Source organism: Melospiza melodia, chromosome 11, assembly GCF_035770615.1.
Source record: "Melospiza melodia melodia isolate bMelMel2 chromosome 11, bMelMel2.pri, whole genome shotgun sequence".
Taxonomy (NCBI): Eukaryota; Metazoa; Chordata; class Aves; order Passeriformes; family Passerellidae; genus Melospiza; species Melospiza melodia.
Window position 1 is genome coordinate 13,501,048 of NC_086204.1, and position 12,222 is coordinate 13,513,269.

Below are 12,222 nucleotides of genomic sequence, written 5' to 3' on the forward strand. Positions count from 1 at the left end.
TCCTAGAAGTTTTCTAAAAGGGCTGTTAGACTACACAAACGATGAGCAACAAAGAGTTCCCCTCTCCAATGCCTTGTTAATTATGGAGGAAGGAGAACAGGGATGCAGTTAAAGAGAAAACTGCTCAAATGCCAGGACTGGAATAGTTGAATCCACACAAACTGGAGTCACAGCATCATCCCAAAGCTGATCTCACAGGAATGAAGGGATCCCCACTTTAGTGCTGCTGAACTGTGTCAGAGTTGCTTTTTGCCCTTTGAATTCAACTGGATCAAAACTTTCGAAACACCTTATCTTGTTCTTTTGCTTTGGATTTATCAATGTCCTCCTACAAATATGGAAGAGACATTTATACCAGGAATTATGCCCAGAAAGTGCTTATGTACCAGCTCTCCTCCCCTCCCTTACCTGCAGCTCTTTGAACAGGGAGACAAAAGCAACACAGAAGACTGAAGACAACACTTTAAATATTACACAGTGGCCTCCTTGTATGCCTGTCAGTCATTTTACTTTTTCTCAGTGTGATTCTACACAACTTCTATGCAGCCAGTACTATCCTGAGTCGTGCAGAATAAACAGAGCTGTTCCCAGAGCCTGCTAGCACTGGCTGCCCGTGGTCCAGATGAAGAATGAGGACTGCTAGCTCAGAGCAGCCCATGCAATTCAAACTGCTGAGGCAATGGGAAATTTCTATGGAAAAAAAATGGATGTGAGCAAGTAAGGGACTTGAATGGCCATATAATTTGAGCAGACTCTGCAAAGCCTAAATTGGATTAAGGTAAATGTGTTTCATATTTTGTCATTTTACATAGAGCATTAATGTCATAATGCTTCCTTCTTCTAGGTTGCTACTAAAAATTGTTCTATTAATGCAGGTATGAAAGTATATGTTTATGTGGAAGAGCTTATGAATATGTGATTTGAGAAACAAAATATGGGTAACAAAAATCCATAGAATAAGCAAGTCTCTGGTTTTGTTTAATATAGCTCTAGTATTCACATGCACAGGAATGAATACACCTGAGTTTTAAAGAAGCATCTGTCTCTTTATCCTCATGATAGTTCAGGTTTACTTCCAGTAATTCTTGAAGTTCATGTGACCTAAGCCTGATGTCATCACAGAAACACAGTTTAAAAACCTCATGATAATTTTCTGTACAGCTGTAATTTTGTGGCTGGAACTATATTTTTGTGTGCATACAGATGAGGGCAGGAGTTTTGTAGCACAGGAAAAACAGACAGCTCTCGGGTCATGTAACCTTCTTCCTCCTCATCCATGCCAAGAACATCAAGGCCCTGTCCCAGAAAATGACATCCTTTCCCACACGTCCCCCAACCCCACCTACCTGCAGTACCCCTTCTCTTTCCAAGCCCCTTCCCTCCTGACAGAGCAGGTGGCAGAGCTGTGTGTGTGCCAGTCCACAAACAGGTTCATGCCTTTGGATTTACTCGCCAAGAGACCAAAGCCATGGAAAATCAATGAGCTCCTCGCAGCATGAGGGCCTTTTTCTGTGTCTCCTTTCTCTAACACTTGCAGTTACCTATCTCAGTCTCACATTTGATTGCAGTCCAAAATACATAAGGGAAGAAAACACTCCTGCAGCCAGAGCAGCCTCAAAACAGGCTACACCCAGAGCTGAGACTGCAGCTCTTTGGAGACAACACAAAGCCTGGGGGTTTGTCTAAACAATGTTCTCTCCCACACATAGGTCCTTGACCCAAGGTTACCTCTGTGCTCCATCCATCCATCCATCCATCCATCCATCCATCCATCCATCCATCCATCCATCCATCCATCCATCCATCCATCCATCCATCCATCCATCCATCCATCCATCCATCCATCCATCCATCCCAGCAAGGATCCAGTTCTTGAGATAAAGGACATGGGGCAGAGTTTATCTTGTAAGTGAATAGCTTGGTTGTTGTAGAATTCTTCAAAGAGCAAAGAGATTCAGGAGGACTGATTTATAAGTGCATTTTTTGGCCAAGAAACTATTCTGTCTCAAATCCTTGATGAACTTGAAGAAAAATCTTGAAGAAAAATTTGTTTCTATGCAATTCTGAAGTGGTATATACAAGTTTTTCAGAAATATCATTAGGTTTTCTGTAATTATGAAATGCAGATAACCACTGTAAAACAGAGTTTGAAAGCAGAGGTGCTAAAGATTTTAAATATTAACCAAACTGCTGACAGCTTTGTCAATGCTACATATCAGTAATCAAAGAATGCAAAAGATAACTGAATGGGTATTTGTGATACAGGCAGTACTTTATACTTTGAAGCTGAGGGAAGGAAGCAGGTTGAAAACATTCTGTCTGACTCATAACTCAGCTTCCAGAATTTGTCTCTGCTGAAAAGAATTACACACTTTTTCAGTGGCAGTGGAAACTAGGACAAAGTGAAATGCATATCACATCATGAAATGCTTTATCAGAGCTGCTGAAGATGCTGGTCTGTAATATTTGAGATATGTCAGAGGATACCGGGTCAATGGTTTATAGCACTATCAGGTTAAATGTCTATGGATTTTCATAAAATAAAACCCCAGTGTTTACATTCTGAGTAATAACTCAGGGTATTGAGGTTGACAATTTTTAAGAATCTCATTTTTCACCATTTTGTTAGCTGGCACATTGCACTGCCTCAACTGAGAAAGATGAAGCTGACAAGAGTGGCAGGCAGCGAGCTCTGCACGGCTGCCTTGGCCTGCAAAGGCTGCACCACTGCCTTACAGACACTGCATGAGGAACCCCATTAAGGTGCAATTTAAAACAGGGCAGTCCTGGAACACTATGTTATGGAAAAATTGGTTTTACAAAACTTAGCTGTAAGCTACATTTAGCCTGTCAGATTTCTCCGAATATATGGAACATGAATAAATAGGGTGGAAAGCCCAACCACCGTCACAGATTTTCATCAGCTCAAAAGATCAGATCTCAAATTGCACTTGAAAATAAACCATGAATTTCTGGTTGATATATACAACCACTACATGCAGGTATCCAAGCTTTGGACGGAAAGCTGTATTTTCATATAATATGACAAATTTTCTTGTTTGCAGGAATAACTTATCATGTAGCATGCATTAACAGTAGTTAAGATTTCATAAATGTAAAAAGTATTTGGCATGAATCCAGGGAGAAATTTAAAGATCTCAATATCTGCCATAAAGCAGGAGTAAATTGTATCAACTCCACTTGGTTTTATTTCTTATTCCCAAGGAGAATTGCTCTTGATAAGGAAGCAGCATAAGCATCAATACACTGTGTTGATAAGCAGATACCTTCATGCAGAACTGCCTGAACTTCACTTGTAAAAGGAAATGGATGCAAAGTGAGCACCAACAACTAAAATGATATTTTAGCACTATTTCTGCATGCAAGTTCAGTGAATCATTCATCTTTTTAAGTAAAATCAGGACTGGTGCTTTCCAAGAAAATATAATTCAGCTCGGCCCTAGTTATGCTTCAGAAAAACACAGGTAAACTTGGTGAAATTTAGTCTAATCTCTTGCATGTTACAGATTATTAAATCACCTAAGAGTCCTTTCTGGCCTTAAAAGCCATGAGTTTCAAGAATTCTATTACAGTTTAAATACACAGCAATATATACATAAATTCTATTACAGGTTTAAATACACAGCTCCTAAGAAGGAAGTCCTTATCCAAATAGTAGTATTCATTCATACCACAACAGTGTTTCTCACCTACAGAAATATAAAAACCACACATTTACTGCCTTTGACAATCTGTCCTATTGAATAGATATACACTGTCACTTTTTCAAATTGTAAATGTAACTGCTATTTCGCTCCCATGGCACACCACACATCCTATCACAGCAGTTCACAAGTCTCAGATGGTGAATGACACCCTAGCCCCATAGACATTTTCTCCACCCTACTTCTCTGTATGCATTTATATTTTAGATGCTGCCTTGATAAGGCACATAAACCCATGGCATGCCCTCTTCTTTAACTACAGAGCAGACAGAGGTAAGTCTGTCAGCAACAGACTTCACCTGTACTAAATCAGTACTAAATGAGAACGATACACGTGGAAGCCATACCCCCCTCCGCTGGTTTAATTAAAACCAGCACTATCAGCCAGACGGGCACGCATCTACTTGGCTGTGTGCTCTCTGAAGGTGGACACTGATACATTGTCAGTTAGGTTCATTTTATTCCCTTCATCAAAATTCAGGTATTATCTTCTCAAATCTCCCATCTGAAGGTATGATACTTCATCTTTTAAAAGAAAACTCAAACTGAAACTTGGAAACATTTATTTACACTCAAACACAAGTGCAATAACTAAACACGATTGTTTATTTAATTTACAGATACTTATATGGCACCTGACGAGCATAAGTGATGGTAAGGGTACAGCGAGTCCAGATTAGATGGCACATGCAAGGTAAGCGCAGTGATGACTCGCACTGCTGGTCCAAAGCAGCGACTCCGCGTTTCGTGCCCGAGAAGTCACCCGGGACCGCCGATCGCTGCCCGCGCCGCGCCCCGGGGCAGCCCGGCCCGTCACGGAGCCCCGGCGGCACCGGGGAGCGCCGCGCGTGCGAGGGGCGGGCGGGCAGAGGCCGCGATCGCCGCCCGGGGCGGAGCCGTCCCGTCCCGTCCCGTCCCGTCGCGCCACCCCGGCTCGCCTGGCGCCCGCTGGGGCAGAGGACCGGCGAGCCCGCCCAGCCGCCCCCGGCGCGGAGGGTGCTGCCGTACCTTGCTGAACACCTCCAGGTCGTCTTCCTCATCATCCAGGGCCAGCACCTCGGCGGCGGCGAGCAGCGGCCCCCGGGCCGTGCCGAGGGCACCCGCAGCGAGATGCGAGTCGGCTCCGGGCCCTTCGCCGCCGGCGGGGAGCGCCGGCTCCGGTACCCGGCCCTCCGTCTCCATCCTGCCCTGCGAGCGCGGGCGGCGGCCCCGCCACAGCCGCTCCCCGCGGGACCGCAATTGGCGGCTCCCCGCCCGCCCCTAGCCGCGGCCGGCCCGGGGGGCGCGCCCAGTGCGCAGGAGTGGAAGCGGTGGCAGGAGGGCCGCGCTGCCGGGCAGGGCTGGGAAGGAGCGGGGCCGGGGGGTGTCAAGCCTGCCGGCAGGCCCGGACAGCGGGGACTGCGGCTGCGGCCTCTGCGGAGGCGGGACGGGGCGGCTCAACGCCCACAGGCGTGTTCGTGGCGGCGCGGGGGACGCCGCCCTGGCCGCCCCCGGGGCTGCCCGGGGACTGGGCGAGCCGCCCACGGGGTGCCGCTGGCCGCAGCCGCTGGAAAGAGTGTGCAGGGTCTCGGTCGGGAGAGCTCCGTGCGCTCCCAGGCAGCCGCCCGCTCTGCCCTCGGCAGCCCCCGGGCCCGGCAGGGGCGTACCCAGGCTTGCTTTTCTGCGCTCTCCGGGTTGGACTTTATTCTCTCTTGGCTGGCACTCAGGTGCCGCCACCGGGGCAGCAGGCAAAACCCACGCTCTGCTGCTTTGTCTCTTGCCTCTCGTACAGCTTCTCTTGAGCAGCCGCTCTGTCGCTCGTAGCTGGACCCCTTCGCCGCGAGGTCAGGCGTATGTCCTGATGCTGGGGCCAGGGACTCTTTGGTGTCAGAAATGTGAGAACAAAGTGACGGCACATTACATCAGAAAAGCAGAGGGGAGAGAAACACCAAACATTTAAAAGCGCAAAGCCGTCCTTTTTTGTAAAGTAAAACCATCGGAATTGTGGGATTTCGAAGTTGGCAGTGTTGAACTGGAAGTAATGGCCGGCGCCGTTCGTTGCCGGAGCCAGGGCCGAGCAGGGAGGCGGCGGGCGGGGAAGGCAGCCCTGACCTGCCCTGGGCTCCAGCGCTTCCCTGGCACCGACCCTGGGCCGGGCAGGGAGCGCCGCTGCGGGGCCGGGCCCGCGTTTGCTCAGTGTGGAACAGGGCACATCTCTCCAGGCGCCGCCTGAAATAGCTGAAGTCAACTTTGTTGTTAATGTAAATTTCAGGAGTCGTGGGCGGGTTCTTAAACAGGCAGATACAACATTGTCTTTGTGTATCTTGATTCCCTTGCTGTCAAATTAGAAAAGGCAAACCCCGTAATCAAATGAAAGTATTTTGAAAAGTATTCCTTCGTGAAGCGCTGCCGGCAGCTGATGAGGAAATACATTTGATATTTCACGGTTTTCGGCGAAGTGTTGAACCACAACTTGAAATAAAGGGATTAAAATAAAAACCACCAAATATTCACTGAACTGTGAAAAGAGACAAAGACTGCCTAATTAGAGAGTGTTTACTGAGACATTTTAATTTTTGTTTGAAAATACCCTAAAATTCGCGAGGAGCCGGGGGCAGTGGCCCGCTGCACGCCTCAGGCGCCAGCAGCGTTTGCTGCAGGGGTCTCGCCCGGAGCCGCCGGCAGAGGGAGGCGGGATGCGCCCGTCCTGGAGCCTCGCACGCCCGCCGATGCCTGAGGAGCTTCCAGTAAGTGCAGATAAACAGTTCCTGTAGCATTAAAATAACAACTGCCCCTGGTACGAGATGCCCAGGCTTCTTTTCTTTCCCACCCTGTGTAGACTGTGCCTGCCCTACAGCTCTTTGCTGTGCCTCAGCTCTGCGCCCCTGAGGGGCCCGGGGCTCTTTGGGGCGCTGCGTTCCTCGCAGCCTGCCAGGGGCCCTGGCCTGAGCGCTGCTCCCCTCCCGGTGGGTGCTGCTCCCCTCCAGGTGCTGCCAGGGCCCTGCTGGGGCTCCTTGTGGTGCAGGTGCTTCTCGTCTGGTGTCAAATCTCCGGCTCTTCCTACCTCTGTGTCTTACAGCTCCTTTCCAGTGTCGTCGCTGCTCCTGTCCCCTCTGATTACCTTCAGGTACCAAAGACTGATGAAAAGTGACTATTACAATATAAATTTTCTACTCTGTCTTTTGTCCATCAGTGAGAAGTGTAGCTAGTTTCTGACTTTATCTATAGTATACAGTTTCCAGTGGCTTTGCCCTTATTTCCACATGTTCTGCTATAGGCCTGCAGGTTTTCTGAATAGAATAAGTACCTACAACCTGTATAATGCCCAAGTTTTTAATATGTCTGTATTTAAATTTAGATTATATACTTGTGAGGCAATAACAAAACTAACTCAAGGAACACAATTTCAGACAATGCACATCAGAGATGATAAAGAAGCCAGTCAAAGAAAGGATAAAATTGATGTACTGTAGGCTTGCATATTAAGGCTGTTGTCTGAGTCATACTAATTTTCCAAAGTTTTACCATGCTCTTGGAGTTTTTTATTTCTGTTTGAGAGAAATATTGCAAGATGCTTTAATTGGATTTTTTCTTATTATAGCTTTTTATTAGCTCATTAATCAAGCTTAAGAATATTTTTAGATTCCTTGCTGGCAGTGCTTATCTTTCTGTGCTTTTTATTTGAAGTATCAATCTGTAAGGAAAAGGTATTCATTGTCCTTCACTCTAGAAAAAATATGCATTGCATTTAACAGTCAGTTGGAGGTTTAATCGTGAAAAGGACCCCTGCTAAAACAAAATAGGAGACTGCTCTGTGATTACTTTCAGCTGCCCACCCCACCCTCTCCACCAGTTGTCCCTAATTTCTGTTAAAAGGGCTGAGTAAGCAAATGCATCTTCAGGGCACCTTCCCACCCATGCTGAGTCCCAGGGGCTTGCCAGCACCTCTCCCCTGCATTGTTTAGCAAAAAGAGCATTTTACAGACTCAGGGATTTTGAGCTCGTTTCCTGACCAGAGATGACTTAAAATAGTTGAATAGTTGTTGAACTCAAAGATATTGCAGATAGTGTAAATACAGACTGCACTTAGCAAAGGGGATTTGCAGGTTTCTTTTGAACTTTTATTTAAGAATTACATTGCTGTAGATCCTATTTTTTCTTAATTTCTATGTGTGTATATTCACAGGCTGCATGTTTCCTGGGCACCAGGGATTTACACATTTTACTGCAGATAACCTTTACTGAACCTGTGGAATGAGATCTTGGCAATAATTAAGTCAATATATTAGATGTTGTACCATGAATATTGTCGCCGCACTTATTTAAAGGAATAGGCATTGCACTGAAACAATACTTGACAATATTTTGCTAAAGAAATTGTAACATTTTGCAAAATATGGGGGTTTTTTCTAAATTCCTATGCAGTTTTCATGAAATACTGTAGCTTTCCAGGCTCTCCTACTCAAGAACACTAAGTGGAATATTCTCATATGCTGGGGTTGAGCTGCAATCGCCTCCAAATTTTATTTATTCACTTAAATCCAAAAAGCTATTTTGTATTACAAAAACGTCAATATTATTCCTACTTGCATTTTCTCTTTTTCTTTGGTAAGAGTGTTGATCTTAGCTAGTAATCCCTTCCAGAGTTGCTTTTCCTTGAACAAATTAAATTTACAAACACCGAAGCAGAACCAAGCTATTCCTTTGCTCTTATGTGCAGGCTGCATGTGATCCCTTTAGGCCACAATACCACGTTGAATACTTAATGTTGACTTGTCAAGTTTCACCAACTGCACAGTGATATGGACAGGATTAAATCTTGTTTTATTTCACCATCTCCCTAGCCAGGCAGCAGCAGGGCATGGAGGGCTCCTGGTGTTTTACTCTGTTCCACCACTGCAGTGCAAATAAGCGTGTTAGTGAATCTGCTGACATTCAGCACCTTGACGCAAATGAGAACGTTTCTCTAGCTCTGAAATGGATTGTCAAGTAGCATTCTTGTCAGGGTTGTGTAGTGCATAAGCAGAAGTCATTATGTTTACACCCAGAAGATATTTTGATGGTGAATTAAGGGCTGACCTTCATATCATACCATTTATTAGAGCAAGCTTTATAGTAAGCTCCATTTAATGGCTTAGAATAAGGTTAACTATTTACGTTCCATGCCTGGACTCACAAGGAAGTTGGAACATTAAGACTCTCTACATTGTGAGCTGCTTAGCTTTTCAGCTGCCTTTTGATTTGTGGTTGAAAGGTAATTGTCAAGTTATTGTGTTATTTTTGTTGTTGTTAATTTAAATTTGGAAGATTCTTTAATTGGAATATTGTAAAATGATTCATCTGTCAGATGGTGGATATCCTGCAAGCTTATTTGTTTCAGAGACTATCAGATTGTTTTTCCTTTCTGACTGCCCAAAGGAAATTACAATGTAGTGTACTCATAATCATGTTATCTCTTTTATAGCTGCAGATGATTTTTATGGCATTGCAGCTGTACAAACCCCTGATCAATATCTGGAGATGTGCTATCCTTTTAAGTTATGTTACTGTCAAATTTTAGACAAGAAAATATTCCAGGTGAAGCACTATTTGGTCTCATATATTTTACAATCTCTAAAACCAGTCAGGCTTCATTAGATATGAAAGCATCATTTTTTGGGGAGGGTGGGGTGAGGGGGTGTAATACTTTGCATTGTTGTGAAATTGAGTCTATCTGTTCTAATATAGCATTGTCTTTTCTGCTGAAAAAATGGTTTCCTGTTTTCAAATAAATGCTGCTGTCCTAGTTTTTGAGGAACTGTATATTTAGCAATCTGTACTGTATGGCATGAAATACTAGAGTATCTCCTAGTCAGAAAGTATGCAAAAATATTCATACATTAAATATGTATCAAGGTTTATTAAAGTAATTTGATACAGGAGTTGGAATTCTCTCTGGTTTTAATTTTTCTCATGCCTTCTTTGGAACTCTAGGTAAAGAGAAACAGATTAATAGTGGACTTCAATTTTTCCATTTATCAATGACCAGATGTAATCCTGCTTGTTAATAAATCCAAAACAATTGACAATGGTTGATATGAATGTTATTTCTTTACAAGTGTCTGTTTATAATCCATTTCACTTGAAGAATTGTGTATTTCAGCTGGTGCAGTGTAATGGCTCTGAAAACACTTGGTGATCATTTTTTGACCTTTAGGCACAGGTTTTGCCACCATTTCAAGGTTAATTAGCCCTTACAGAATTGCTTGGTATGGATTTAGCAATCTTTAATGTTTGCACATGCTTTCAGTGACCCTCAAAACTTTTTAGTAGTTGAGCCTAAGTATGTTTGTGGTAGGTGAGAGTACTCATATCAATACAGACGATGCACCGTGGTTGAATTAACACTCCATATTTGTGATGTTTTAATAGATTTATTTTTTAGACAGCAAATTTGTGGGCCTTTTGCCTTAGTTTATTACTACCAGGATGACTACTAAGAAAGTTTTATATAAGAGATTATTTTTTTAGTCCTCAAATACACATCTGAACTATTTACATAAAATTTCGAACAGCACACAACCTAATTAACAATTTTGTACTAATTGATAGAAAGTGACATGTATATTGGTATTCATAAAACATGTAGAAAATTCATATTGCAGCTATACTGCTGGAGAATCTCTCCATTTTATCTGAGCTCTTTCCATAAAATGCTATAGTATAATACTAATTGTAAAGGACAGTGACTCAAGGTCATTCTTGCTAAAAGCTTCCACTTTTTGTTCTACAAAGATCAGAAATTTTTTTAAAAGCCCCATCATCATAATGCAGAAATAAAAGTATGATCATGTTACTAGATTATGACCCAGAGGAAAGCATGGCTGCAGAGAGGAATTCCAAGTGATGTATGTGAAACTGCCAAAATGAGAATTGCAGCTGAAGGAAGTGAGCCAGCAGTCTAACTACAATCAATATCCAGGTTAAGTAAACAATTACACTCTGCCAGAGCTGGAAGAAAATCCACACAGCCTGACAGGGTACCTGAAGTGTCTTCAGGTGTAAATTCTGAATTTACTTCTTGGATAGCTTTCTTGTCATTTGCACAGACTGTAACTGTTGGTTTTTTGGTTTTTATTTTTTGTAATCTATAAGGGAAAAACTGCTCTCACTGTATGAAGAGCTGTTCTTAGGTCCTGGCAAACAAATGATAAATTTCAGTTGATAGTGGAGGTTGTTTAAAAGGCTGGAAACTGGTGCGGCTCTGAAGTGACCAAAGAACAATGTATCTTATCAGACAATCTGATTGGTCAGGAAAGCAGGCATTTGAATAATTAAACAATACAAAGGAGTAATATTGGGGTCCTCTGTGAGCACTGAGCTTACCCAGCATAGATGTCAAGTTTAAAATGGGAACAGCTGTGTTCACACTATTTGAGGACAGTTTTTTTATCAAAGGTTAATGTGGAAAAGCCCTTGTGGGAAAACTTGGCAGTTGGTCTAAGATTCTTCTTCCCTTTGACATCCTCTTCTTCTCCTAACTTTATTTATTATGAAGTTGCTAAATAGCTCAAAATAGTTTCAACATCATTAAAAGAGCTGCCTAAATCTCAAAAAGAGCTAAGATAGACTTATAGAAGAATTAATGTTTTTTATACTGTGCCTTAAGTAAATCTCTTACCCCTTAGGTAAAACTTCACAGGAAACGTCAAAATTTTCCTGCCAGGATACATATATATATAAAACTAGCAGTATAGTAGACAATTGTTCTACTCATGTGCCCTAATTTTATATTTAATCCCCCCAAATGTCTTCATGATTTAAAAATAATCTGTTGCTTCTAGTGGGCAGTCAAATGACAGAGTATTTCCCATTGCTCAGAACGCATAAAAAGGAACAAACCAGCTACTGTCTGCTCCCTCACCACTGCATGACATGCTTGGGATTAGCTAAGGTTTGTGGTGTGTCTGGTGGGAATGCTATAGAGCAAATGTGTGCATGAGCACAAGTGCACAGGGAGCAGACTTCAGTAATTTTGTAGATTGGAGTTTTTAAGTTTCCTCTTAGCCTATCCTAGTGTGTTTGCATTGTGTACAATTTTGGAGGCTCTGTGTCTTGAAAACTGAGAAGTATTTGTCTTCAGATACTAAGAACTATTGCCAAATTCTAGAAAAGAATAGCAGAAATTTCAAGACTTTATACCATGATGTAGTCCAAGAATAGAGTGACTTTGGACAGTATGGTCAGACTGCAGCTGCAAGAGCTCTAGATCAGATGGGAAGGAAGTATTCCAGCAGATGTGATTTACAGTGGCAACACAAGCAGTCATTTGCTTCCTGCAGTTTTCTCTTTTGTGAGAAAATGAAAGAGACCAGATTGGTCTGTGTCTTAGAGGGAAAACAATGGGATTAATTAGGTCATTATTACATCCAGCAGATTTTCCACTTAGGGATGATGTGATAGCAAGGCACTGATGATGTTGACCCTGCGGATTTGCAAGAGAACTTCTGTTTAAAATGAGGTTGGTGGATAGACTGTG

The 12,222-nt window shown here is 43.2% G+C and overlaps 1 protein-coding gene across 1 annotated transcript in view; it reads right to left on the reverse strand.

The window, feature by feature from the left end:
- The window catches only part of SNX7 (sorting nexin 7), a 28,987-nt gene extending 24,075 nt beyond the window's left edge, over positions 1 to 4,912 (reverse strand). The window contains exon 1 of the mRNA XM_063165646.1: positions 4,734 to 4,912. Coding sequence (XP_063021716.1) covers positions 4,734 to 4,907 — 174 coding nt within the window. The 5' untranslated portion in view covers positions 4,908 to 4,912. The remainder of the gene's footprint in view (positions 1 to 4,733) is intronic.
- Between the last annotated feature and the right edge of the window lie 7,310 nt (positions 4,913 to 12,222).